This window comes from Ursus arctos, unplaced genomic scaffold (genome assembly GCF_023065955.2).
Source record: "Ursus arctos isolate Adak ecotype North America unplaced genomic scaffold, UrsArc2.0 scaffold_23, whole genome shotgun sequence".
NCBI lineage: Eukaryota > Metazoa > Chordata > Mammalia > Carnivora > Ursidae > Ursus > Ursus arctos.
In genome coordinates this window covers 36,232,122-36,258,745 of record NW_026622908.1, presented here as the reverse complement: position 1 = coordinate 36,258,745, position 26,624 = coordinate 36,232,122, and the positions used below count along the sequence as shown (strand labels likewise).

Below are 26,624 nucleotides of genomic sequence, written 5' to 3'. Positions count from 1 at the left end.
CTTGGTGCACAGAACAAGAATAACCTTTGCAGACACAATGTTGAGACACTTACGCTACAGTACATACTTCATCGTTACACAGATGAATCGAAACATAAACTAATCTGCCATGACAGTACTTTACCTTTGTGAGGTAGAAAGACAGGAGGCAGGAGAGATGCTCGTAGAGTTACTGGAAGTGTTCAATTTGTTCATCATGGTCGTGGTTAGACTCGTGTATTCACTGTGTTAAAAAAAAAAAAAAATCAAGCTGTAGCCTTAGGATTTGTGACCTTCTCTGTATATTACATTTCAATAACAATGTTTACCCAAAAAGTGAACAACACATCCATTCGCCTAATTTTGAAAATATCTACAACTACACAACTCTTCGATTAAATACAAGCAAAGAATTAGCCCTTGTCAATTGGATGTAAAATACCAGAGTAAAAAAAAAAGACACTTCACCAAGAATATCTACACGTCTTTGGCACCAGAAACTTCTACAGATGGGTTTCTATCCCATTTATGAAGATTTCCATGGACAAATATACCATGCTCTAGTGTGAATTCACCCCAAGCACTGAAATGGGAAAGTGGATACTAAATGCTTAATCAAAGATCAAATTTAAAATGCTTGCTTTTCTTCCCACAATAATGGCAAAGGAAGATTCAGCACTTTCTGCTCTTCCTTCGCAGGAGGCATGGTTGCTAGGAGCCCTGTCCTCAACCAGTCCGGCCCGGCTGAGTTCGTGTTCCGCGTGTTCACCACCGTCCCTGAATTCCAGGCCCTCCTCTTCCTCCTCTTCCTCCTCCTCTACTTGATGATCCTCGGTGGCAACGGCACCATCATCTGGGTGGTGCGCACCCACAGCTCGCTCCGCACCCCCATGTACTTCTTCCTGTGCAACCTGTCCTTCCTAGAAATCAGCTACACCTCTGTGGTAGTGCCTTTGATGCTTTCCAACATTTGGGGGGCCCGGAAGCCCATTCCCCTGGCTGGCTGTGGGGCCCAAATGTTCTTTTTTGTCTCCCTCGGCAGCGCTGACTGTTTTCTCTTGGCAGTCATGGCATATGATCGCTATGTGGCCATCTGCCACCCACTGCGCTACACCCTCATCATGACCCAGAAGCTGTGCATCCAGATGGTGGCGTGCGCCGCGGGCCTGGCCCTCCTCCTGTCCCTGCAGCTCACGGCCTTAATCTTCACCCTGCCCTTCTGCGGGCACCGCCGGGAAATCAACCACTTCCTGTGCGACGTGCCCCCGGTCCTGCGGCTGGCCTGCGCAGACATCCGCGTGCACCAGGCCGTGCTCTACGTGGTGGGCATCCTCGTGCTGACCATCCCCTTCCTGCTGATCTGTGTCTCCTATTTGTTCATCACCTGGGCCATCGTGCGCATGCGCTCTGCCGAGGGCCGCCGCCGGGCCTTCGCCACCTGCTCGTCGCACCTCACCGTGGTCCTGCTGCAGTATGGCTGCTGCAGCCTCGTCTACCTGCGTCCCCGCTCCAGCACCTCCGAGGACGAGGACCGCCAAATCGCTCTGGTCTACACCTTCGTCACCCCCCTACTCAACCCGCTGATTTACACCCTTAGGAACAAGGATGTCAAAGGTGCCCTGAAGAATGCCGTCCTCGGTAAGGCAGCCCCCTCTGGAGCCAATTGACGCTTAAGGAGCCCTGGTTGGGTGCCTGCCAGTTGCCATGACGACGACCTCTAAACAACAAATACGGAATTACAATACTTACTTTCCCACACTTTGCAGTTGGTACTTCTTTTGCCGTATTTGCCCCCGTGTCCCCAGTCTGCGCTCATTTCCTTGAAGTGCTTTGAATAAGATTAGAAAATTTGGACAAAACTCTCAATGCGGGAGCTCGAGTCCGCTGGCCCTACTTTAAAGGTTCGCAGCTCAGTCATAGCAATGGCTCCCTCAGGACCCCCTCATACATGCTGTGAATAAAGCCTCATACCTTCAGATGCCCTGCCTCCTGCCGGGGCAATGACACTAAGAGCTATTCACAGAGACGTGGATCTAAGAGAAATATATTTTATCATTGTTTTAGATACGAGTGTATGGCAAACGGGAGCTTACTTAATGCTTCGGTTTCCTTCATTCCATACATCCCAACTGGCTGCCTTCATTGTCTTTCATTCCGTAGTGCCAGGAAGCGGGCAGGACGTGGCATTCATTGACTAAGCACGTACAGTGCATCAGCCATGCTGCACGAGACACTGCATTTGCTCGATGCCTGCACTGTCCTTAGTATAAGCCATTCAAGGCTTTGCTCTTCTTCCTCACCTCTTCCGGTGCCTCCTGAATTAATGGCTGCTGTTCACAGACCCACTCAGCAGGTGGCGCCACTGGTCCCACCACCGCAGCACGTCCTGCTGGTAGGTGGCGATTCCATCCTCTTGTACCTGTGCCCGGACCACAGACAAACCCTCTGTAGAACCTATGTGCTTTGCACAGCTGACATCACGGTGCCCAACCTTCTCATTTACACCCTGGGGAACAATGAGGTAAAGAGGGCTCCGAGGACAGGGCTTAACCAGAAATGACCTGTTCCAGAACAGCTCAGGGAGGACACAACCTGTCGGGCAAGGGTCTGGATCCAGCCCATAAAACTAACTTTAGTTGGCAACCCCAGAAGAGTGAGAGTGACTGCCAGTGGATATTAAAACTGACCTAAGGACTTGGCATAACCTTTCTAAATGCCATAGGGCTAAGCATTCCAAAGGCCTAAAAACGTTTCTTTTCATTGATTCAATAATTCTTGTTCTAAAATCATAACCTCAGAAAATTAAGTCTAACAAAACTGAAACTATAAGGCTGTTCCTTATATTTGTAAAATGAAAAGGTATTAAAATCTCACTTTCATTGCTGGACACATGAATACAACATACTTAAAATCATATTTAAATTAATATTTAATAATAAGGGGCAATATTTATCATTATAACGGTAAGTGATAAGAGCTAACTACAACAGGAGCCCAATTCTGTAAAAATACATGTGCAGGATAATGAATGGAACTACACCAGAAAGTTCATGGTTCTCATCTCTGATCTGTAGAATTATGGAAGATTGTTTCTTCTTTATTAATTTATTCATTTTTGTGTGTTTTGTAAAATGAGGCTGGTGTTACTCTCATAAGCAGAAAAATGATAATTTCTGTAAGGAATCTGAGGCTCATAGAGATTTATTTGGCCTGTAAATTCCCATCACAACACCATCCTCCACCTTTCATATTTTTCCTAGGCAAGCACTTCATGTTTCAGTTACTTCTTCTCTTCAAAACTACTGCTTTTGATGCTTTTAATTTTTTAAAGATTTTATTTATTTATTTGAGAGAGAGGCAGAGAGAGCATGAACAGGGAGAGGGCAGAGGGAGAGGGAGAGGGAGAAGCAGACTCCCCACTGAGCACGGAGCCCGACATGGGACTTGATCACGGGACCCTGGGATCATGACCTGAGCCAAAGGCAGACGCTCAACCGACTGAGTCACCCAGGCTTTCTGATGCTTTCATTTTTTTTACACTGATTTCTCATGGGGATAAGGAGAAGGACTACAAAGTGTTAATTATTCTGGAAACAGTCACGGGTTTAACAATGTATTAGAAATGCCTTTGCTTCCCACTGAATGCTGGAGGGAAAAAACAAAACTCTCTGGTTGGCAGGCTGCTTATCAACCTATGCAGGCCAAGCCACATCAGGACAGAATGAGTCAATTAAATGCACACAGTGTGCGAGGCATTGTCGGGAATGCTAACACAAGGAGAGTTTCCAGCTGCGTTTCCAGGCCTCCTTTCATTTTTATTTAATGTCACAAATCAGACAGAAAATTAACTTGGAACCCAAAAAGAAGGTGAACTGTTACTCTATCAGAAGAAGGCTCTAGAGCAGTGATCACTCCTGTTAGCTGAATTAACTGGGCTCCCCCCATTACCTTCCTGGAAGGATTTTAGCTGAATGGAAGCTCTGCCTTTTTTCTTTTTCTTTTTTTTTAATTAAACACTGCACTACATGCAATACAAAATGGGAATCAGTTCCATTCCCTGAAATGACACTGCTTGCAGGTAACTTTGCTAGAAACATCGGTATGTCTTTATCACCGCTATGTTATCACACTGGATTTCTCCAACACCTTTCTTATGGGTCAACCAGTGCATGAAAAGAAGGGTTAGCTACAGTGATGAGAGTAATGTTTCCATGTAGGAATTCCTTCCCAGCATTTCTCAAAAACAATTATTTATTTTTAAACCCAAATTCTGAGAAAAGATAGATGAAAAATTAGGAAAATTGGAAAAGGTGTCATAAATCTCCTGCAAGAATTAAAGCATAATCAGCAACACAGAGAGGCTGCTGGTTCAGAGGAATCCACTCGTGTTGAGCAGAAAACAGGAGCAGGAAACATGACATGCCGAGTCAAAGGTTAAGTTTACATTTTGGGAATGAGGACAAGAAGCACTGGGCAAGAAACAGTCACAACCAGATCAGTCAGTCTTGCTGGTAGCTGATTCCATGTGTGAGTTCGTGGCCCTGTCTGCTGCTAACGGTGAGTCATCCTTGCAAATAAAATAAATATTCATAAGTGTATATGTCTGGGAAACTTTATACAAATCCTATGAGTGATGTTCCAAGAAATAACACATTTTGGAAGCAAATAAGTCCTTAGATTGGCCGTTTTGACATGTGATTCTGCAGTGCTGTTAATGTTAATGGGAGATCCAGATGTTTCTTTATTCAGATACCACTCAGTAAAGTTCACGGGCATTTCCCAGTGTTTGGGTATTTGCTGCAGGCTACAGTACTTGGTAGATATTAATACATCTAATATTTATAATTATTAAACAAATTTTAGATGCCTGTAGTAAGAATAAAGAGGATAAAGAATAGTGAGAATATTTTTTACATGGCTTAATTTTGTGCATTCCCGAAAATTCCCAGGAATTCCAATTTCTCCTTCCCACATGTTGAAGACCAAGAAAACCATATAAGGAGTGTGTGTTTGTGCATGTCTGTATTGTCCAGTTACAACTAATGAGTGTTGGTGGAGAGAGGGCAATAAGAGAAGGGTGGAATGAGAGAGATGATGCAACAACACAACCTGGACAGATAGTTTGCTTTGTGGATATTATGGGTCAGAAATAACCTGCCATATCACACCATCAAGCATCGCAACAGACATTTTCCTAACAACGGCCACATTCCCTTTCCTCTGTCCCTTTCTCTCCTTCTCTCTCTCTGTTTCTCCCTCTCCCAGTAGTTACTTTGAAACCACATTATAAAATTATGGATTCTAGTGAAAATAATTAGAAGCTTGAAATATGATGGTGGTTATTGCTTGAGCCTCTCTTTGCCCGCCAACTCCAATATGAGAATTGTCCTAGTTGCTTCTTTTTGGTTTCAATCCAGCTCTCACAAGAAGGAAAAAGCACGGTGCTTGTAACATTGGGAAAAAGAAGCTACTCAACAGAGATGGTGTACAATGTTGTGTAACCATCCCCAGAGACCACAGGCCACATACTTGGTGATCTTTATGAAACTATTTTAGAAAGACACCTTGATGCCATAATACAACAATTCCTTCAATAAATATTTATCATGTGTGTTCATTTACTCATTTTTAAACAAATATTTAGAAAGAATCTATTTGCCAGAGTTTCTGACTCCATGGATCTAATGTTTATGAGGAGGAAAGAGACAAAATAAATAGACAAATGCTATGAAAATAAGGAGGGGGGGGTAGGGATTTGGGATAAAGAGAGTGTAGAGGGATGGTGACTTGGGGTTGAGGAAGGGACCATATTATGTACCTGACACTGGGCTATATGCTTGGATTCTTAGACAAAACACAAGATACCTGCTTTCAAAGAGTCTACTGACTGTTGGGAACAGAAACACTCAATTACAAGTCAGTCTTTTTTTTTTTTTTTTTTTTCTCGAGTAGAGGAGAATAATATATGCAAGAAGATCATGGTGTACGATACACCCTTGTTTTCCTCAATGTAAGTTTTGGTAAGTTCTTGTGTGTGTTCTCAAAGAGGGGTTTATATTTTTTTCCATGACCAAGGAGCTCTTAGAAACTCTGGCTCCAAAATGTCTAAGACTCCCTCCCACCTGCGCTGATGAGGCCACAAGGCTCCAACAAATCTCTGTGGCTATGCATAAGTGCCTACCGGCTTGTTCTAACCTGGGTCTTCTAATTCCTGAGAAACTGCCACATATCTGGTCTCTCGACTCTTGTCTACTGTGGACTAACTTCCAATTAGACCATCTTGGAGGATGACAGCTTCCCTCTGGATGTTACCATATATAGGGGCATCCTTGGCTTCACTCTGCCTCCCAGCTTCTGCTTCCAGAATCCCAGCAAAGATTTAACATCTCACCCTCTGCTTATCTGGGAGAAAAGACAAGGCAAGAAAAGATTTTTCCATTAACTCTGATGTGATCATAATTCAAATAACACTTGAAGCAAAAAGGAAAATGCGGTGGGTTTATTTTGTTTTTATATATTTTAATCAACGTGTAAGTAACATACAATAAAATATGTAGATTTCAAATGGTTCAGTTTGATGTCTTTGGGCAATTGTATTCAATAATAAAATATTTTCGTCACCCCAGAAATTTCTCTTGTTCCCCTTTCCAATCAATTCCCCTCCCTGCCCAATCAACCACTGTTCTGACATCTATCCTGTAGATTAGCTGTGCCCATACAGGAATTTCATATGAATGCAACTCATTAAGTATGTATTCTTTTGTGTGTGGCTTCTGCCACTTAACATAATGTTTTTGAGATTCATACAGGTGGTTGTGTATTTTAGCAATTTGTTCTTTTTAATCCCTGAATCATATTCCATTGTTAATCCAATTTCTTTATCCATTATGAGTTTGATTCTAATGGCTCCTCTGCAGTCTTGTTTCTGGGTCTCTTATGCTTAACACATGAAAGGGCACTTACCATTAGATGGGTTCTCTGACTCCCGAATTCCAATTCTTCTGCACGCCCACGCCCCACCAGCCAGAGCCTCACACACGTGTCTCAACCCAGCCTTTCTGGAGATATTTCGTTATCTGAGTCCTTGGTGATTTTATCAGTGTTTATCTCAAACCAGCTACGAGAAGAGGCTGGGAGTGTGGATCTCTTAAATTATACTCCCAAGGTTGCTGACACCTCGGGAGTAAACAAAAGAAAAGGACCTAGTGTCTATTGAGCGCTAAGTATGTTTCAGGGGCCATCATTACCAGTTTTTTGGTATGCAAATAGGGGCTCTTACAGGTTAAGTGACATGCCCAAGGTCATACACCCACTCGGTGGCAGAACTAGAATTACCAGCCAGGTCTGTCTCACTTCAAAGTCCCTGCTGTTTCTACTACAACAGCCTCAAAGAGCGTAACTGGACCAGAAACCACTTCATGTGGTCCTACTTTGGTTTCTGAGCCAAAACTAATTCACTGATGTTAACAAGTCAGCTGTCCCTCAATTTACTCATTTGTACAATGAGTGACGTTCTAGTTAACGCTGTGGTGCCCTCCAGCTATAGATTCCGTGACTCTGTTCATGGAATGACTCCGCACCCTATAATTTATGAGTGATGAGAAATGACAGGTAAGGAAATGGTAAATACAAAAGCAGCACCTTTCCCTGACGTTAAAAGCACGCCAGGATCGGGCCCCAGTTACAACTTTTCAACTTTATTTCTTACCTCTTTCTAGGAGCCTCTCTCTTAGCAACACTGGTGTCTTTACTGAACCTAGAACATGCCAGGCATGGTCCCACCACCTGGCCTCTGCTCTTACCAGCCCCCTGCTTCAGAATCCCTCTCTCTGTGTCTCCCCACCTATGCAAACCCTGCCCGTGTTAAAAGGATGCCTCTAGTTTCCATCTGCCATGAAATATTTACTTATTACCCCAGTCTACAGGTAACCCTCTCTCCCCTAAATTCCTGCAACATTTTCCCTACCATGCTTGATATCTGACAGCAACCACTGTACTTGTCTCCTATGCCATTGGTAACTTTAAGCCCTTGCTTCTTGTTCACATCTTGTATCCGCAAGTCAACTGTGAGCTTCTGGAGGGTAGAACCAGGTGTTAGCCCTCATGACTCCCCCATACTACTTAGGCCAGAACAGGAACAGGATATGGAGTCAAGTCCAAGTAATGTTTTATTAATAAACTTTGAACAGATAAAATGTAGTCGGAAGCTTAGGAGATTTTCCCAAGTCTTTCTTTTTCGATAGGGCTAACCCTCAGCTTCTACCTCCACAATTTCACAGCATGGGAGAGGGGCTTCCAGTTCCTGAAACCTTGAACCAGGGTGATTCTGAACTCTGGAGGAAAGACTGTAATGAGCAATCACAACAACCAAAACCTGAAAGGTCAGGACAACCAAGTATTCGTACCTCTCAGGGAAACAGAGAACAACCCAGATCAGCCAAAGTGTGAGCCAAGAGTGAGGGAATCGAATGAGATGTGAAGGAGGGAGATGAAGAATCTCACTCAGAGCCTAAGGGCCAGCTACAGACAGGAAGACTGTGACTTGTTTTGCTAACACTCTTGGTGTCCTTTTCCAAGAGATCAAGACTGGCCACCATTTTGAAAGGACCTCCGCAGGGACGTTATCACCCCCATGTGGGCAAAAATTACTACTTGGAAGTGAAAAAAATCTTAGATTTTTTTTTTAGTGGGGGGGGGGCAGAAGGAAAGGGAGAGAGAGGATCTCACACCCAACGCGGAGCCTGAGGCAGGGCTGGATCTCACAATCCAGAGATCTTTAGGCGAGCCAAAATCAAGAGTCGGGAGCTTATCTGACTGAGCCACCCAGGAGCCTCAGAAATCTTAGATATTTCAATGATTTGTGGCTCTCCAAAGCTAACCCCTATCTGACAAAATCTTATTCTGTAGTATTTAAATTCATGGGAGCTGGAGAGGATTGACGATAAAAGTTATAAAGGGTCCTTAAAAGAGTACTAATGGAGGGTAGTCAGAAGAAGGCAGGCAGGGACAAGGGGACTTGTCTTAAGAGGAAACCCTTAAGAGAAAAAAGACCCCACCCTGTTATTCTACACCACCCTGAAAAGAGCCCTCCCCACCCTTCCCACATGAACAACTACCTGATAGGTAGATGAGTGCATGGACAAAAACCTGATTGAGTGACAGGCACATGGAAGGTTAATCAGATTAAAACAGCCTAACAATCGTATAAAATCCCCTAGACTTAGAAACTCCAAGGGCATCCCTCTCAGGTCCCCTCCCTCTTCAGAAGCTTTGCACTATCACCCAGTAAACTTTGCTTTGCTGCCCACCACTCTTTATCTGGTCTACCTCTTCATTCTTCAAAGCGGCATGACCAAGAACCCCGGGCTAAGGGAAAAGAAATCCTGAAACAGGGGCACCTGGGTGGCTCAGTCATTAAGCATCTGCCTTCAGCTCAGGGCCTGATCCTAGAGTCCTGGGATCGAGACCCGCATCGGGCACCCTGCTCCGCTGGGAGCCTGCTTCTTCCTCTCCCACTCCCCCTGCTTGTGTTCCCTCTCTCGCTGGCTGTCTCTCTTTCTGTCAAATAATTAAATAAAATCGAAAGACAGACAGACAGACAGAGAGAAAGAAAGAGAGAGAAAGAAAGAAAGAGAGAGAAAGAAAGAAAGAAAGAGAAAGAAGAAAGAAAGAAAGAGAAAGAAGAAAGAAAGAAAGAGAAAGAAGAAAGAAAGAAAGAAAGAAAGAAAGAAAGAAAGAAAGAAAGAAAGAAAGAAAGAAAGAAAGAAAGAAAGAAAGAAAGAAAGAAAGAAAAAGGAAAAAAGAAAAAGAAGGAAGGAAGGAAGGAAGGAAGGAAGGAAGGAAGGAAGGAAGGAAGGAAGGAAGGAAGGAAGGGAGAAATTCTGAAACAGTACCTGGGCAATAATGAATACAAGGTTGAGAAATGCTACTCTGGAATGACAGGGTTTATATTCCTTCTCAGAGTATTTTCATTCTCTTGGAAAAATGGAGGCCCCACAGTGTATATTAGATACTAACCCTATACCGCTTCCTTTCTAAGGACACTGCTTGCCTCCCAAGCTCTGCTCTCTTTCCAAGGCCTCTCAGCCAGCAGACATCCCCAAGAACCTGAATACCAAACCTGCCCACACAAAGTTCCCCTCCTCTTCCGGACTCAGATTAATAGCTGTGTTTCAGAGCATGGTTCCTGACTTCCTGTGTGGCCTGTTGAAAAACAACTCTAGGCCAACAACTCTTGGAGCACTTGCCCCCAGACTTCATTGCAGTTTCAGCCTCTCCAGGAGTGGAATTTTAAACCAATTGATCTGGAATTTTCTGATCAACACCAGTGAGGTAATCCATTAGGTGGGTTCTCTCCCCCCATGAGAAGATGAGGTAATCTGCATGGTAAGACCTCCAGCCCTTCCTTCTAAGGGAAGATGACCTTGCCTGAAACAATCCTTTTCTTTTATTAGTAACTTTCTTGTCCCTCCCTACTTCTTATAAAAACCTTCCATTTTGCACAGCTCCTCAGAACTCTCCTCTACTTGCTAGTGGGATGGCACCTGATTCACGAATCACTTAAAATAACCAATTAGATTTTCAAATTTACTTGGTTGAATTTTGTTTTTTAACACCATGAAGGGCCTAGTTGGTATGACTAGAATTTCAGAAGAGTCAAGTCCCCATGGTCAACAAGAAGCAAGAGAAGAGAAGGAATAAGGTACAAGAGCTTCCCTTCCTCTTCTCCTCCCTGAACTCCTGGCTGTGGGGTCTCCTTTCAGGGGAGTTCCATATGCTGAGTGAACATGTCTCCTTAGCGATCTTGGCCCCTTCGTACTCGTGCGCAATTTCCCTGCAGTAAAGCATTTCACCACGCTGTTTGCATCTAGCCTGGCCTCCTTCCCTCTGATGTCTTCATCTCCCTGGGGATGTATCCTCCAAATAGAATGTCAAGATCTAAATTCTTGCTCCTGGCTCTGCTTTCTAGAAGACCCATGCTGAGATAGTAGTTGTCTTAGTCGTTTCAGTCTGCTGTAACAAAATATCATAAACTGGGAGGCTTATACACAACAAAAGTGTATTTCTCACACTTCTGGAGGCTGGAGGTCCCCCTACACCCCCCCCCCCCCCCCGCCTGAGATGAAGGTGTGGCAGATTCATTATCTCGTGAGAGCTCACTTCTTAACTCATGGATGGTTGTCTTCTCCCTGTGTCCTTGCATGGCAGAAGGGGAGAGGGGGCTTTCTGGGGTTTCTGTTCTGAAGGCACTAGTCTCATTCCTGAGGACTCCCTCATGACCTAATCACCTCCCAAAGACCCCCCCCCCACCTCCTATTACCAGCATCCTGGGGGTCAGGTCTCTACATATGAATCTGAGGGGGACACAAACATTCAGACCATTGAGCAGTAGTAGAAGAAGGAGCTTATAAATATGCCTCGTGGACAAGGTGCAGAAACAAGCATTATGGTTCCACCCACATTTCCTACCTAGCTCTGACCAGATAGATAGATTAGATAATAGAATAGCTTGCCTTCTCTTTCTTCTCCATTACCCAGTTATTCTAAATATTAGTCGCGAATAACTATACATTTAGTTTATAGGTTAAATTGCTTCCTGTGTTCCTGGTTTGGATAAGAAACACCTGCACTGTATTATGAGGCACGTGTAAGCATTAGGAGGGATGTATTGATTTAGGCTGTGTCTCTGGCTGTATGTGTATATATGGCAGCCCTTGCTCCTGCCCATTTCAGGGTCTGTTTTTCCTGCTTTCCCAGTATATCTGTGAACCACCCCCAATCATGTCATCAGTATGTGTCTTTTCAATATTAAAACCCAGAGTTGATTTTGTTCATTTACAGCCAAGAGCCCTGAGTATTGAATCCCTGGACCCTGAGAGTCCCTCCCAACACGGACATCCATTCAAGCAGTACAAGGCCATAGGCTCTCCTCTTCTGCTACAGATGGCCTCTCTTCGGGATCATAACCCCTAGTGCAGGCACTTCACCCAATTCTTGAGGTATTTACTAAGTGCTCCCCCTCTACTAGGCACTAGAGAGGAAACAGAAGGAACTCAAAATATTTACTATGTCACTGAAAACATAAGACACCCAGCAAACGATTCACTTGCTCTGAAGAGCAGCAACGAACTAAGTTACCAGGGAAAGCACAAGTGGGAAAGGGCACCCGAAGACAAAGAAACGAAAAAACAGAGCTGCGTCTATTCCCCATTGACCTCACTGAGGCTGGGACATGAAAACAACCGTCTGTTTGAGGAAAACACTTCAGGGATATGGTCCCAAATGACATCGAAAGAGCTCCATGTCCCATGAGAGCCCAGCACCATGACTTGTACTTGGGAAAAGAGTCTGGTTCTGAAAAATACATAAGAGCTGCTCTCAGACTTCCGCCTGCTACCCTGTCAACAATCCATTAAGCTGCTGGGTCTAGATTCCAGTAACTTCCTGAGATCTTACCATCCTTCAGAGGTGAGCCTCTTTAGACATTAGTGCGGCTCTTAACCAGCTAGACAATTGCCTCAGGGACTCAAAACAATTAGTGTGGGACTGATGGTGGGAGGGAGAGATAGCGCAGAAAGGTGAAATTAGAGATGTCACTCAAAACTACACACATCACCTGTCGCTGTGCTAGTCAAGCCCAGACTGACCCGGGGCTCAGGGATCACAGGACCCTCTAAGGCAGCTGTGTGTCTTGCCCTGAGGGTTACACATAGATGCCTGCCAGTTCTTTATCTCATGGTAGCTTTGGATGGGAGTCTCCCTTCTACAGGTTTCCCTTCTCAGATTTGTAAGCCAAGTGTCTCAGGGGCAAGGAGACCTGCTCAGATCTACTGCTTGGTCTCCACTGCCCCTCGGTTTTCTAGAACCCAGAGGAGGAGGATTCCTGGGTTTTGGCCTTTTCATTGAAAGGAAGTTATTTGGGGATCTGGCTATCTCTAACCTTTCACAGATGATCAAAGAGAGAGAAAGAGTGAAAGGAGGCCACACAAGGAGAGCAGAAAGACCGGAAGGAACCCAGCACCTTGGCTATAAGGCCACTGTTCTTCCCAATCAGCCACAAGGAAAACCAGACTTGGCCCCATCTTCCTTCCTCTGGGCTACACCTTGGGAGGTCACTCTAGCTTCCTGGTCACTTTTAGTTTTAAAAATAATTTCTACTTTGGTATGGAAGACCCACTTCCAGGTATTCAAAAGCCTGGCCCAATTTAAAACTTGAATTTCACATGCTTCAAAGCACATGTCCTCCCCACTGAGCTCAGGTAGCCTGGGGATGTGCAGTGGGAAGGAAGGGGACTGGGGGTGGGTACAAGGACAAAAGTCTTCAAGTCTGCTGCCATGGAGTACTGGCAGTGGGTGAGGTTTGTGTGGCAGCCCTGCTCCGTCATGAGACTATGTGGGGTTTTTCAGAGGCCTCTTTTCTGGGACTGCTGCTCCAGGGCAATGAATTTTCTCCCTGATCTTTTAATGATCCCTCTTTCACGAGAGAATCACCCATGCCCTCACAGCTATAGCCTCTTCTACCCCCACAGGCTGGTTTTTGTTGTTGTTGTTTTGGTTTTTTTTTGGTTGGATTCCCGGTAAGGTGGCCTGAGCCCAACATCATCCAGCACACTTGCTTGGCCTGGGGAAACCCACCTACTCATGCCATGTCGTGGTGAGGGTACAGAATTGCCCTTACCCCTGCCACAGGGGCTAATCCAGGGAGCCCCCCACCTTTAGAAGTGGGACACGAACACAAGTCTTTAGGTTCCTATAAGCCCCCTAAACTTTCTCTGTTCACTTAACATCTAACCACCACCAAAGCCAATGTCTGGTCTCCCTTCCGTACACGTGGTCCAAGAGCAGCTCTTCTGGCATCCTGCCCCCAACGGGAGTGGGCAGGAGCCCCACACGGCGGTGTATTTCAGTAAGCGCTCCTAACTCCTGCTCGTGTCTCCTTCCCAAACGCCTCACTCAATGACTCTGCCCATTTCTGTCTTCTTAGATTTCAAGATGAAGGTGAATGCTGGGCAAGGTTTTAGGGCCATTTTGTTCATTTTTAAGTAATTCCTCCAGGGCTAGCTAACATCTTTAAACTGTGGAGTACACCCTGCCTGTCGTCCTCGGTTTAAGGCATTCAGCTACATTTGGAACCAACTATACACATCGCTTTCAGAGTCATGCTCAAGTTTAAAACGTGTTCATTGAGAAGTGTCTATCGCGGTGGCTCTGTGTTTCCTTCCTAGGATATTTCCTGAGTCTCTGCACTGCTGACACAGTTCTTTATTAAGTAATCTTCCTTCCCCTCCTTGCAATGGCTCTAGCCAAATGGTACCATACTGCCTTTTCTTTGGGGGCGTGAAGACCTTGTGTTCCTTTCTCCAGATCAGCAGAGATATGCATCAAGAAAATCGAACCACCATCTCTGGATTCCTCCTTCTGGGACTGTCCAACCAGGCTGAGCAGCAGAAGCTCCTCTTTGTGCTTTTCCTGAGTATGTACCTGGTCACTGTGGTTGGGAATGGGCTCATCATGCTGGCCATCGGCTTGGATTCTTACCTTCACACCCCCATGTATCTCTTCCTTGCCAATCTGTCCTTTGCTGATATTTCCTCCATATCCACCTCGGTCCCCAAGATGCTGATGAATATTCAGACCAAGACTCAATCCATCTCCTATGAAAGCTGCATCACACAGATGTACTTTTCTATCGTCTTTGTTGTTACTGACAATTTCCTCTTGGGAGTCATGGCCTATGACCGTTTTGTGGCTATCTGCCACCCTCTGAACTATGTGACCGTCATGCAACCCAGGCTCTGCGTTTTGCTCACAGTTGTTCCGTGGGTTCTCAGTAACACCGTTGCCCTAACACACACCCTTCTGCTCCTCCCATTGCTCTTCTGTGACAGCCACACTCTCCCACACTTCTTCTGTGACTTGGCTCCTCTGCTCAAGCTGTCCTGCTCAGACACAAGGATCAATGAACTCGTGTTGTTTATCGTGGGCTCATCAGTTGTCACCTTCCCCTTTGCCCTCATCCTCTTCTCCTACGTCTGCATTGTCAGGGCTGTCCTGAGAATCTCATCCACCGAGGGAAAGCGGAAAGCCTTCTCCACCTGCGGATCTCACCTGACAGTTGTATTACTCTTCTACGGGACCATTGTGGGGGTTTACTTCTTCCCCTCATCCACTCACCCCGATGACAGAGATAAGATTGGTGCAGTGCTATTCACTGTGGTGACACCCATGATGAACCCCTTCATCTATAGCCTGAGGAATAAGGACATGAAAGGTGCCCTAAGAAAGCTCATCAGTAGGAAACGGTTCCTCCCTTCCATGTCCTGAACATCTGAATCCTTTCCGTCCTCATAAACAGAGGGATGACTCTGCCCGGAGTTCATGGCATAGATGTGATGATTCAGCTTTGGATCTGCCTCCTATTCCAACCTCTGAGGGGTTGGGCCTTTTCCATGTAGCTCTGGTCTTGGAAATGAGGCCCTAACCGCCTTAGTAAGTCACAAGTATAACGCATATCTTGATTCTAATCTATGTTACTACAAACTTGGGGGCAAATTGTTTATACCTCAAACAATAACAGGTGCAGACAGTACCTACAGTCTGGCTTTTATAGCTCTGAAGACAGTTATTACTAATACCTTCATTCAATCTAGATTTCTCTAGGTCAGTTTTGCTCAAAGTTGGTTTGGCCAAAACTACTATTCAGTAAGATGTTCATAGGAGGGTTCCATGTCCAAATAATTTGGGGCAACTCTGATCTCAGTGAAGCAAAATCTTTTCACTAGACAACTTCTCAGAGCCTTTGGTATAGAATAAATCTCCAGGAGGGTAGTAGGGTATATAGCAATTCTCAAAACTCAACTTATTCAATCGTATATAGCCTGATTCATCACAAAGTAGTTCATGGGACTAGCGTGCAAAACACATTTGGGGAAATGCATTCAATGAAAAATCAGAAAGCATACATGTAAAAGACATGAGTTCTAGTCCTGACTCTTCCCTGAGTAGTTATGAGACTTAAGGCAGGTCAACTCACTTTCTTTAGCCTATCTTCTCATCTATAAAATAAGGCCTTTGGTTCCGGTTGTTTCCAACTGAGGGTATACATCAGAATTACCTAGAGAAACTTCTTTAAAATTCAAATTCTCAGACCGTGCAGTGCCTTCCCTGCTTAACCAGATGCACTGGTCTTGGCGTCAGCTTGGCAATTAAACTCACAAGATACACCAAGAATCAAGCTTCAAGAAAGCTTTAAGTAAGGGTTCAGGACAGCCACACAACACAATTACAATATTAATTAATCACAATAGAGGTCTCGTGATTCGCAGGCACACCCCCTAAATATCCCGGTCATTCCATACTTGGAATGTGCATGGTCATGAGAAAGAGCACTCAGTGGGTGTGGACCACCTCAGTTCAGGAGAACTTCAGCTCTGGGGTTCCTTAGGCCTTATGCCTTGCTTCTTGACAGTCACCTTAAAGGTATGTGACTACCCCTTTTCTGGCCCAGCTGCATCGCAGCAAATGTCAGTTGCTCATCAATTACAGACTCCTCCGTAACCAATTTTAACAAACAGAAAAAAGTGGTCACATAGCTTCAAAGCCATTTTAGCAAGACTGTTCTGCATCTTAGATCCAGCACACACCTGGACAGTTCCGGAACTCACTGCTAGGGGGATTAGACCAAGGGTCAAACCTCAGAATTCCTCGAGGCTGAGAAAGGTTACAAGCCAGGTTTTACTTCTTTCCTTCCAAACCCCACCCTGCGTCTACTAACCCAGACTCCAGCAAAGGAATCAGGCTCTTGTATTCTGGAAACACCCTTCTGGTGACCTCAAGAATTCTGAACCACATGAACTCTGAGTTCTACTCCAGCTCTGCGATTTCCATGAATCAGGATGCCAACTGGTTGATGGAGATGTCTGCTGGAGAGGTCTGTCGGACCTCCACCTTAAATATACTCTAGAGTCCCCCAGAAGCACGTGTTCTTTTTCTCTGTCAGGATCCTTTTTCAAACTATTACTAGTTATTTAATCTGATCTTCTAACAATTGCACTGTAGTGTGAAGAGATTTGGTTCTAAATCCTGGTTTTTCAGGATGTTGTGATTCACCTGTATGATCCAAGGAAACTAATTTATTTAAGCTGTTTGTGACTAAATGGACATGTATGTCAGGCAACTACCATAGTTCTTATATCGTAGACACTTGAAAAAAAAAAAGCATTCCTCTCTTGTGACTGTCCCCTCGCTCCCAACCCCAATCTACCTGCCCTTTCAAACTACCTTTATTTGTCCCCAATCTAATAAGACTCCTTTTCTTCTCTAAACTTATAAAAATCCAACCTCTTGAAGAGGAAATATATCATCAGCCACCCGCCTTTCTCTCTGGTATCGCTTCAACTTTTATGCTTCATTTGAGTCTTCATTATAAATTTAAAATCCACTTGCTTTTATGTGAGTTACCAAACCAGCTTCCTAGTCCTCCTTCCTCAAATACCTCAAAATCCACCCAGTTCCACCCACAGCTCCAACATGAACCCTGCTTTCCCTATTCCATGGGGAGCGGTGGAGAGTCCTAGATTTGAAATTAAGAGACTTGGGGTCTGCCGCTAACTCACTGTGTGACAAGCCATGTTACCAACCCCAGTTTCTTTTTCTGTAATATCACCATTGGTCTAATATGAACAAAGAAAATTTTACAACAGCATTATCACGAAAACCCACTTATGTAAAACGGCATAGGCAGGAAGAGAAGAATATTACCAGTGGTTGTTTCAGATCATATTTTCCCAAAACAGCCACAAGAATATTTCCATCCCACATGCTCTAGGAGAACTTTGCCACTTCTTCATCGAGAGATGGAGTCTGTGTCCCTCTCCTTGAACCTGGGGGTCTGGGGGGCTGCTTTGGCTAATAGGGTACCCCACAAGTGGTGCTGATGATTTCCAAGACTCAGAAAAGCCGTAGAGCTCCCACCTGGCATCTTCTCGGGACATCCACCTCGGGAGCCCTGAATCCCCTGTAAAAAGTCCCGCTTCTCTGAAGCCACCATGTTGGAAAGGCCGTGTGGAAAGGCCACAGAGAGTCAGAGAGAGACGCCCGAGGAGCTCGAACTGTTCCAGCCTTTGAGTCTCTGGGTCGCTCCCGTCAGTCTCCACCATGGGAGTAAGAGAACTTTCAGCTGACTCAGTGTTCACTCCAGCTGTCAGCACTGGAGACCCCAAGTGAAAACCGCCTGCCTGAGTCCTGTCAACTCCTGGAACTGTGAGAGGTGACAATAAAATCCCTGGGCTTAAGTCCCTGCATTTCGGGCTGGTTTGTTCTGCAACACGATGTAACCAAAATAGTGGTTTTTGTTTCATAAAATGGAAGGACTTATGTAATACTCTGTTATTGCTTTAACATTTTACAGTGACTGTCACTTTAGGAAGAAAAATATATTTTTTTAATTTCAAGGAAGATAAACTCTCTTGCCTATTATACCATCATGCTCAACATGGTTCCAGAATCTTCTCAGTTACATAAACATCCATGGGGCAGGTCTGTAATTTGCTCTCTTTATTCTGGCTTCAACCAGCCCATATGTGATAGAATAAGAGCCAGCAGGGTTAGACCCAGGGCTTTTGGTTTGAATTGGTCACCATCCCTGGGGGCCTGTCCTCCATCACCTCCAGCTCCTGGGTTCCAAAGGAGACCATATCCATTCTAAGCACATCTTCATCCTCAGGGAGTAACAGGGAAGCTGATTTGGCTGGGGATGGACTTGTACGCAAGTTGTGAGTTTACTTGAGGAAGTGAATTAGGGGTTAAGTTTAAGACACAAAAGACAACCGATTAAGAAAATAGAGAACTGCAGGGGCGCCTGGGTGGCACAGTGGTTAAGCGTTTGCCTTTGGCTCAGGGCGTGGTCCCAGCGTTATGGGATTGAGCCCCACATCAGGCTCCTCTGATGTGAGCCTGCTTCTTCCTCTCCCACTCCCCCTGCTTGTGTTCCCTCTCTCGCTGGCTGTCTCTATCTCATAAATAAATTTAAAAAAAAAAAGAAAGAAAATAGAGAACTGCAAACTTTTATGAGAGCATTGACGCAGTTTTGCAGAGGAAAGGCATACCTCTGGACCTGGATGCTTGAATTCCCCTAAAGGATTCTTGTATTTGTCATCTCAACAAACATCTACGGCAGACCTTCTACTGACCAGCCTCTGACTCCGGCCCTGGGACTAAAAGGATGGATAATTCACAGTCCGTGCCCTCAGTGCTCTCACAAACCAAAAAGAGAAATGGACACAAGACCAATTTTAAGTGACTTGTAAGACTGGATAAGCAAAGACAATATTTGGTCAATAATTAGTGTCATTAGCTTTAGAATACATAAAGATTTTGTGCAAAGCACCGTCAATTGAACTTTATGCTCTTCGTGCCTTTGTGTTAGCCAGGTCTGAGAAGAGCCAACCTGTGTGGCCTTATGAATAAATTAACAGAAAGTTAAGTGTAGGTAACACAAATGCAAGAGAAAAATAAACTGAAAAAAATCCACATCGGGTAGGCATGCCTTGTAAAACCTAATGCATAAAGCGTCTGCAAATATGCATTAGCTTATTTATGAAACAAATATTTTTCTGAGGACCCAGTGAAAATCAAAAGGAAAATAGGACAGCTCCCTTGCTTTTCTGGCTTTTCCTTCACGGAGAAGGAGACAGACAAGGAAGGTATGAATAAATAAAAAGTGGCTGTAATCTGAGATCTCGAGAAGGCCTGTGATAACAAGTGGAGCGGCCCGAGGATATGGTGACCCGGCATGGACTGGCTCTTTGAGGTGGGGACGTGCAGGAGTCATGGAAGGCCTTTCTCGGATATTTGAGCAGAGAACTGAATAAGAGAGTGAATCATGAGACGATCCGGGTAAACACAGTCCAGGAAAAGGGAAGAGCAGGTGAAAGATGCCATTGCGGGAACAGGGAGGCGGAGACTAAGGACAACGAGGGAAGTAAGTACAGTCGTGGTGGTGGCTCGGGACCCAGCCTGGCTGAATCTTTCCGGCCACAGTGAAGACTTGGAATTTTATTTAAATACTCTCAGTATTGGGTGAAATTGCCGAGGGGTGACTACAGAGAGAGAGAAAGACCTATGACCAAGCCCTGCGTGACTCGGACATGTCAAAGTAAGGACCCAGCCCAGAAGTCAGAGGTGCAGGACCCAGGGACATAGGAAACCAGAATGAAGTGGTGTCAGGAAGACGGAGGAAGAAAGTGAAAACTCTTCCAAGAAAAAAGAGAGATCAGCTGTTTCAAACACCACAGGAGCCAAACCACCAGCCCTTCGAGCTTCCTTTGTGATGCGTTCTCGTCAACCCCCAGCCACCTCTCCACCAGGTCTGTGTCCTCAGAGTCCACATGGAAACTGCTTCCTGCAGAACACGTTGCCCAGAAGGTGAAAACATCTCAAATTCCTTCTTTGCTCTCATTTTCCTTCCAGTGCTCATCACTCTGTCTCTATTCTCCTTTTAATAGAGGAATTTAGATGACTCAGAAGTACAATCTCCTTTTAAAGCTGGCATATGGCTTTAGGCAGTACCATCTGTGATCTTTTTAACCAACCAAGAATGTGCAGGAACATCTTCTACTTTTTTTTTTTCTGATCATAAAAGCAATACTATACTGTAACCAAGTGCAGTTGATCCTAAAAATACAGGGATTGTCTAACATTCCAAAAGCGATCAATGTCATCTACCCTATTAATAAGCATAAAATAAAACTATATGATCATCCTAGTGGATACAGAAAACTCTTCAGATAAAATCCAAAATCTATTCCTGATTAAAAAAAAAAACAAAAAACCTCTCAACAAACTAAGAATCAAAGGGAACTCCCTTAAACTGATAAAGGGCATCTATGAAAAACTTACGGAGTGATTGGTGAAAGACTGACAAGTTTCCCCTATGATCAGGAACAGGAGGGTCCCTGGGTGGCTCAGTCGGTTAAGTGTCTCCCTTCCGGTCAGCTCATGATCCCAGGGTGCTGGGACTGAGTCCCACATGGGGTTCCCTGCTCAGTGGGGAGTCTGCTTTTCCCTCTGCCTGACGCTGATCTCACTAGTATGTGAAATCTGAGAAAACTTAACTCACAGAAGCAGAGATCAGATTTAATAGAGGACAGATGATATAGATAGATGGATAGATAGATAATAGAACAAAATAATTAAATATATATACTAAATGTTGCTAAATGGTAAGAAATAACAATAATCAGTGTTTAGAAAGGAATCTTGAATTCTTAGGCAATCACTGAAGATTAAAAAGGAAGACATGAAGGCAAGGTTGGTGACTGCTTGGAGACACCGTACGGATGAACTACTAATTGGAGGAAGCAATGGAAATTCAGATGCTTCTGAAATGATTTGCATCTGAGAATTGGAGCCTGGGAGGGACAGAGAGGAAGATGCCCACGGGGGATATGATCTGTGAGCACACCCTTTGGAGTGAGAGAGACTCGGGATCAGGTACTCCCCGGTCCGCCACTTTGTTGCTGCAGAACTTGGGCAAGTTGTATCACCTGTTTGGGTTTTTGTTTGTTTTTTTTTTAAGATTTTATTTATTTATTCAACAGAGATAGAGACAGCCAGCGAGAGAGGGAACACAAGCAGGGGGAGTGGGAGAGGAAGAAGCAGGCTCATAGCAGAAGAGCCCGATGTGGGGCTCGATCCCAGATCGCCGGGATCACGCCCTGAGCCGAAGGCAGACGCTTAACCGCTGGGCCACCCAGGCGCCCCACCTGTTTGGGTTTTATATCTGCCTCTTACTAAACGAGGTCACTCAGAATGACTTCCCATTCCAGGCGCTGGGACTGAAGCAAATCATTCACGTAAAGCTTTAAGCATAGTGCCTAGCATTAATTTTAGTGTGTATTTAAGTGTATGGGACTTGAAGAGGTGTTTAGTGAACTCCACTTCTGGAGGTATGTGAACCCAAGGCTAATCTCGGCCTAGGAGAGACTGTTCCAGACAGCTCTGAAATGAAGAGGCCCCCAGATGCCCACTGGGCTGTGAACCCTGGGACAATCCCCGTAATCACACTAATGAATGTTTGTAGAACTTCACCCAGCACCTTCCCGTTGCCTCACATACTGAGTTGTGATGAGGATAAATGTGATACACATAAAACCTGGCCCAGAGTAAATGCTCAGTAAGTTTTATTTCACAGCTGAGAAAGCAGACTGACAGGTCCTAGCTAACCAGAAGCCATACAGCTAAGAAGTGACAGCGTGGACTCTTGGGTGCCAAACCCTGAGCTCTTCTGCAGCACGAATGCCTCTGTTCCTTGCCACTGATACGTCAGAGGAACATTCGCATGGCAGTCAATATTTGAAAAAAGGCCCCCAAGATGCACTCTGTGGAGTTGCTTTACCCCAATGTGCAGCTTCTAAGCGATTGTGCAAAAACACGAACGAAGACTGATGTGTAAACTCAAATCTCTTGGCTCCCAGGGGAATTTTTTTCCCCTCTATTTTTTCCTAAACATGTCCACCCAACTCCTTTCTAAAAGTTTTGTCCTGTAGGTCCTTACAAAGAAAATTCCTGAAGCTCAGAAGCTGCCATTTATTTAACCTACACACCTCATTCGCTCACACACAACTACACGTGCACACGCACACACACACACAGACACCTGCTGTCACATTACACAACACTAGCACATCGGGGCTATAAAATAAATGGGACGACTGCCTGCGACCTCTACAGATTGGACTTTTATCTTTTCTTCTCCAGATAAAAGGGAAAAAATGTGCAATAACAATAAATTGCAGACTGAGTGACTGAACAGAGTGGGCAGGAGATCATAGCAGCAGACCGTGTGCAGGGCAACTAAGAGCCCAGGCTCCGCTGGGGCGGAAGCCCCACTCGACCACTTGCTTGCTGCCCTCGGGAAAATTGCTCAGCCTCTCTGAATCTCTGGTGCCTCACCTCCCCGCGGAGCAGGGGTGATTGTGGAACACGCCTCCCCGCGTTGTGGTGAGAGGTAAATCAGATCATTCCTGTAGCGCACGTCACATTTCTTGGGAGGTGATGACTGACTGATGAATATTGGTGACTGTCTACAATTTATTATTGCTATTAGCCAAAACCCACAAAAACCGTACGAAGGAAACAATAAAAGAATAAATGACGGGATTTGGAAAATCCCTTTGGATCAAAACAGTAGTCGCATGGGTAGATAGCTTTTGGATCTTCCAAATATTTTTACTTCCCCCATCAAGTATTTGTTGTGCCAGGCCATGTGCAGCATTCAACAGATATGAGCAAATAAGGCAGACATGGTCCCTGCCCATGCATACGTTCGGTCCTCAAAAATCTAGTCCTATAATTAAGTAAACCCACTTGGCAGATAAAAAAAAATAAACAAACAAAAACCCCCAAAAACTGAGGACCGAGGAAGTTGGAACATAAAGGTAGACCCTGGAACCTGAGATTAAGGTATTTATTCAACAAATACTTATTGGGTGCCTTTTATGTGCTAGGTGCTTGGCTAGGCACGGACCACACAGAAATGACTCCCACAGATAAAAACGCTTCCTCTCATGTAGTTTACTTTCTAGTTGTGAGACTTAGACAATATCGAACATGTAGCACATAGTACATCAGATGGTGACAAGTATTACATGGAATAACAAATCAGAAAGTGGAGGTGGGAAGTGTGGGTGCAATTTTAAGTAGGGCTCCCCGGGAAAGTCTCCCCAGGGAGGTGACATCTGAGGATAGACAGAGAGGACGGAGACACTAAGGAACGGCATATTTGGTAGGAGTCCTTCTAGGGCTTTCCAGAAGCCTTTGACCTGCGCAGTACTTTCCTAAACGCCTCCTTTACCTCCTTATTCCGCAGGCTGTAGATGAAGGGGTTCAGCATGGGGGTCACCACCGTATAGAGCACGGACACCACTCGGTCTTCCTCCGAGGACTGGCCAGAGTTGTCTCTGAGGTACATGAAGATGAGGGTGCCGAAGAAGAGGGACACAGCGGTGAGGTGGGAGGCGCACGTGGAGAAGGTCTTGGCCCGGCCCCCCGCAGAGCGGATCTGCAGGATGGCCCTGATGATAAACAGGTAGGACACCAAGATCACCAATACGCAAACGGGCATGACGAAGACGGCAAACACGATGATGACCACCTCCTGGGTGTAGCTGTCCCCACAGGTCAGCTTTAACAGAGGGGGGAGGTCACAGAAAATAAAGTCGATCTCGTTGTTGCCGCAGAAGGAGAGGCTGAAGGCTGTGACCGTGCGAACAAAGGCGCTGAAGAAACCAGCAGCGTAAGCCCCGGCCACCAAGCCCCAGCGGGCCTTCTCGGTCATGATGGTGACATAGAGCAGGGGCCGGCACACGGCCACGTAGCGGTCATACGCCATGATGGCCAGGAGGTAGCAGTCGATGGAAGCGAAGAAGGTGAAGAGGAAGAACTGGGTGGAGCAGCGGGGGTAGGACAGCTCGGCCCTGCGCTCCAGCAGCACGGCCAGCATCTGCGGCACGATGGCCGACGAGTAGCACATGTCCACGAAGGAGAGGTGGCCGAGGAAGAAGTACATCGGGGTGTGCAGCCGGCCATCCCCGCGGATCAGGAGGACCATTCCCGCGTTCCCCAGCAGAGTGAATAGATAGAAACTCAAAAACACCAGGAAGAGAGGAAGCCCCCACTCAGGATGTTCGCTGAACGCAGTGAGGAAGAACTCAGTCACTTCGGTGCCGTTCCTCCTGGCCATGTCTCCAGCAGGTCACTGTCGAGGACTGGCAGGAGCCAGGTGCGGGGGCCCTGAAGACAACTGCAAGTCATTTCAAGTAAGAAAGCTTTAATTGACTAGGGTGTCTGAGGGGAGGCAGTGGACTTGAACAAACTCTGAAGTCTAGGTGGAAATGGACAAAGGCGGAGCTCACTATAAGATCAGATAAAAGGTGGGGCACCTGGGTAGCTCAGTCGGTTAGGCGTCCAACTCTTGATTTCTGCTCAGGTCATGATCTCAGAGGCAGGAGATCCAGCCCGCATCCTCTCTGCGCTGGGGGTGGAGTCTGCTCTCGACTCTCTCACTCCCTCTGCCTCTCCCCCAGCTCTCTCCCTCTCTAAAAAAAAAAAAAAAAAAAAAAAGATTAGATAAAAAGTGATGAATGTTGGGCGCCTGGGTAGCGCAGTCGTTAAGCGTCTGCCTTCGGCTCAGGGCGTGATCCCGGCGTTGTGGGATCGAGCCCCACATCAGGCTCCTCCGCTATGAGCCTGCTTCTTCCTCTCCCACTCCCCTGCTCTGTTCCCTCTCTTGCTGGCTGTCTCTCTGTCACATAAATAAATAAAATCTTTAAAAAAAGAAGTGATGAATGCGCCTATTACACTAAGAACGGACAGCAAGTAATTCTCTGACTTACAAGTCAGCTCTTGTATTTGCAACTCTGTCCCCAATTAGCTGTTTGATCTTACACAAGGCACTTAACCTCTCTGAACCTCAATTTCCTCTTCTGCCAGAGGGGGATCATAATATCTGCCCTACTTACAAGATAAGAGTAATGCATAGATTAAAAGAGATGCAAAAGTGCATTGGAAAGCTAAAAACCTTCCACGTATATACGGTGGCTATTTAAAATTTTAAATGAATGTTTCAAGGAAGGAAAATTTATATTCTACGAACAAAGGAGCATGAACAACAACAAAAAAAACCCATTAGCAATCAGCAATAGGCTCTGCTTGTAGGAATACTTTAATGCTCAGTCTAAAAACAGGCATGTTTAACAAATAGCTATTATCCTAATTAGAGTTGGCTGGCTTATTAAGGGCTTTTCGTTTGTTGTTTTTTGTAAGGACTAGCAATAACCTTGGAGTGAAAACAACAACCATAAGCTCCTTTCGACACCTAGCAAAACTCAGTAAGCACTGTTTGGTTGTTCTCACTGTCCTGGAAAAAACAGCAGTACTTTGATAACAGACAGCATCCAAATTTGAAAGCAGAAATATTTCTGCTGTCTGGTGTCTTCAGAGCTGTGGGCGAAATCACGGCTAATGGATTTGGAGTCCTTATAGGGTTCTAGAACAGGAATGTAAAGGAGGACTTTGATTCCATTTGATTACCTGATGCACCCGGAGCCAGGCCAGTATCGAGCAGACCCATTAGGGAAAATAACAAAGAAAGATGGCACAGACCACCCCCACCTAACTCCCTCTTTGCTAGGGCCTTCCTCCTTCGTGTAGTGTTTCCTCGCCAGCAACCTGCCGATCCAGAGGAGACCTGTGGTCTAGTCCACCCACGCGAGGCGTGTGACCCAAGGCAAGTCCCTTTTTCTCTCTGGACTTCAATTACCTTGTCTTTGTTCCCTTTCAATACACAACAATACAGCATGAGTCCATAATCACAGCAATCTGGGTGAGCTGAGGTGGCTTCCAGATCCCCACGTCTGTCCTCACTTCATGGAGTCCCTCTCTTTCCTCTCACTTTTGACAAAATAATAAATCCCTGACACTAGAGCTTCCCGGGCCTTTGTCGGACTCAGCATAGCCGGGCTAGGGGACCGGCCCGAGCTTCGGATCCGGCACTAGACCTTGCTGGCAGTGCTTATATCCACTGCCCCAGCGTCATGCCTGGATTGGTCCCGAGGGGAGTCTCCAGGAAGAGGCAATTTACCTTC

The 26,624-nt window shown here is 45.5% G+C and overlaps 3 protein-coding genes across 3 annotated transcripts; 2 read left to right on the top strand and 1 right to left on the bottom strand.

The window, feature by feature from the left end:
- The first annotated feature begins 683 nt into the window (after positions 1-683).
- Positions 684-1,646, top strand: LOC125282575 (olfactory receptor 10Q1). Its single transcript, XM_048217657.2, has one exon. It carries the CDS (start codon positions 684-686, stop codon positions 1,644-1,646), a length of 963 nt encoding a protein of 320 aa, XP_048073614.2.
- A 12,676-nt stretch (positions 1,647-14,322) lies between these two features.
- On the top strand, positions 14,323-15,303 carry LOC113246512 (olfactory receptor 1S2-like). The gene has a single exon (XM_026487109.3). It carries the CDS (start codon positions 14,356-14,358, stop codon positions 15,301-15,303), a length of 948 nt encoding a protein of 315 aa, XP_026342894.1. The 5' UTR covers positions 14,323-14,355.
- Positions 15,304-23,776: 8,473 nt separating this feature from the next.
- Positions 23,777-24,721, bottom strand: LOC113246394 (olfactory receptor 9Q2-like). Its single transcript, XM_026486993.3, has one exon. It carries the CDS (start codon positions 24,719-24,721, stop codon positions 23,777-23,779), a length of 945 nt encoding a protein of 314 aa, XP_026342778.1.
- Positions 24,722-26,624: the final 1,903 nt, after the last annotated feature.

Excerpts from the sequence above, each read along its gene's own strand:
- LOC125282575 (XM_048217657.2), top strand. The coding sequence starts at position 684 with ATGGTTGCTAGGAGCCCTGTCCTCAACCAGTCCGGCCCGGCTGAGTTC.
- LOC113246512 (XM_026487109.3), top strand. The coding sequence starts at position 14,356 with ATGCATCAAGAAAATCGAACCACCATCTCTGGATTCCTCCTTCTGGGA.
- LOC113246394 (XM_026486993.3), bottom strand. The coding sequence starts at position 24,721 with ATGGCCAGGAGGAACGGCACCGAAGTGACTGAGTTCTTCCTCACTGCG.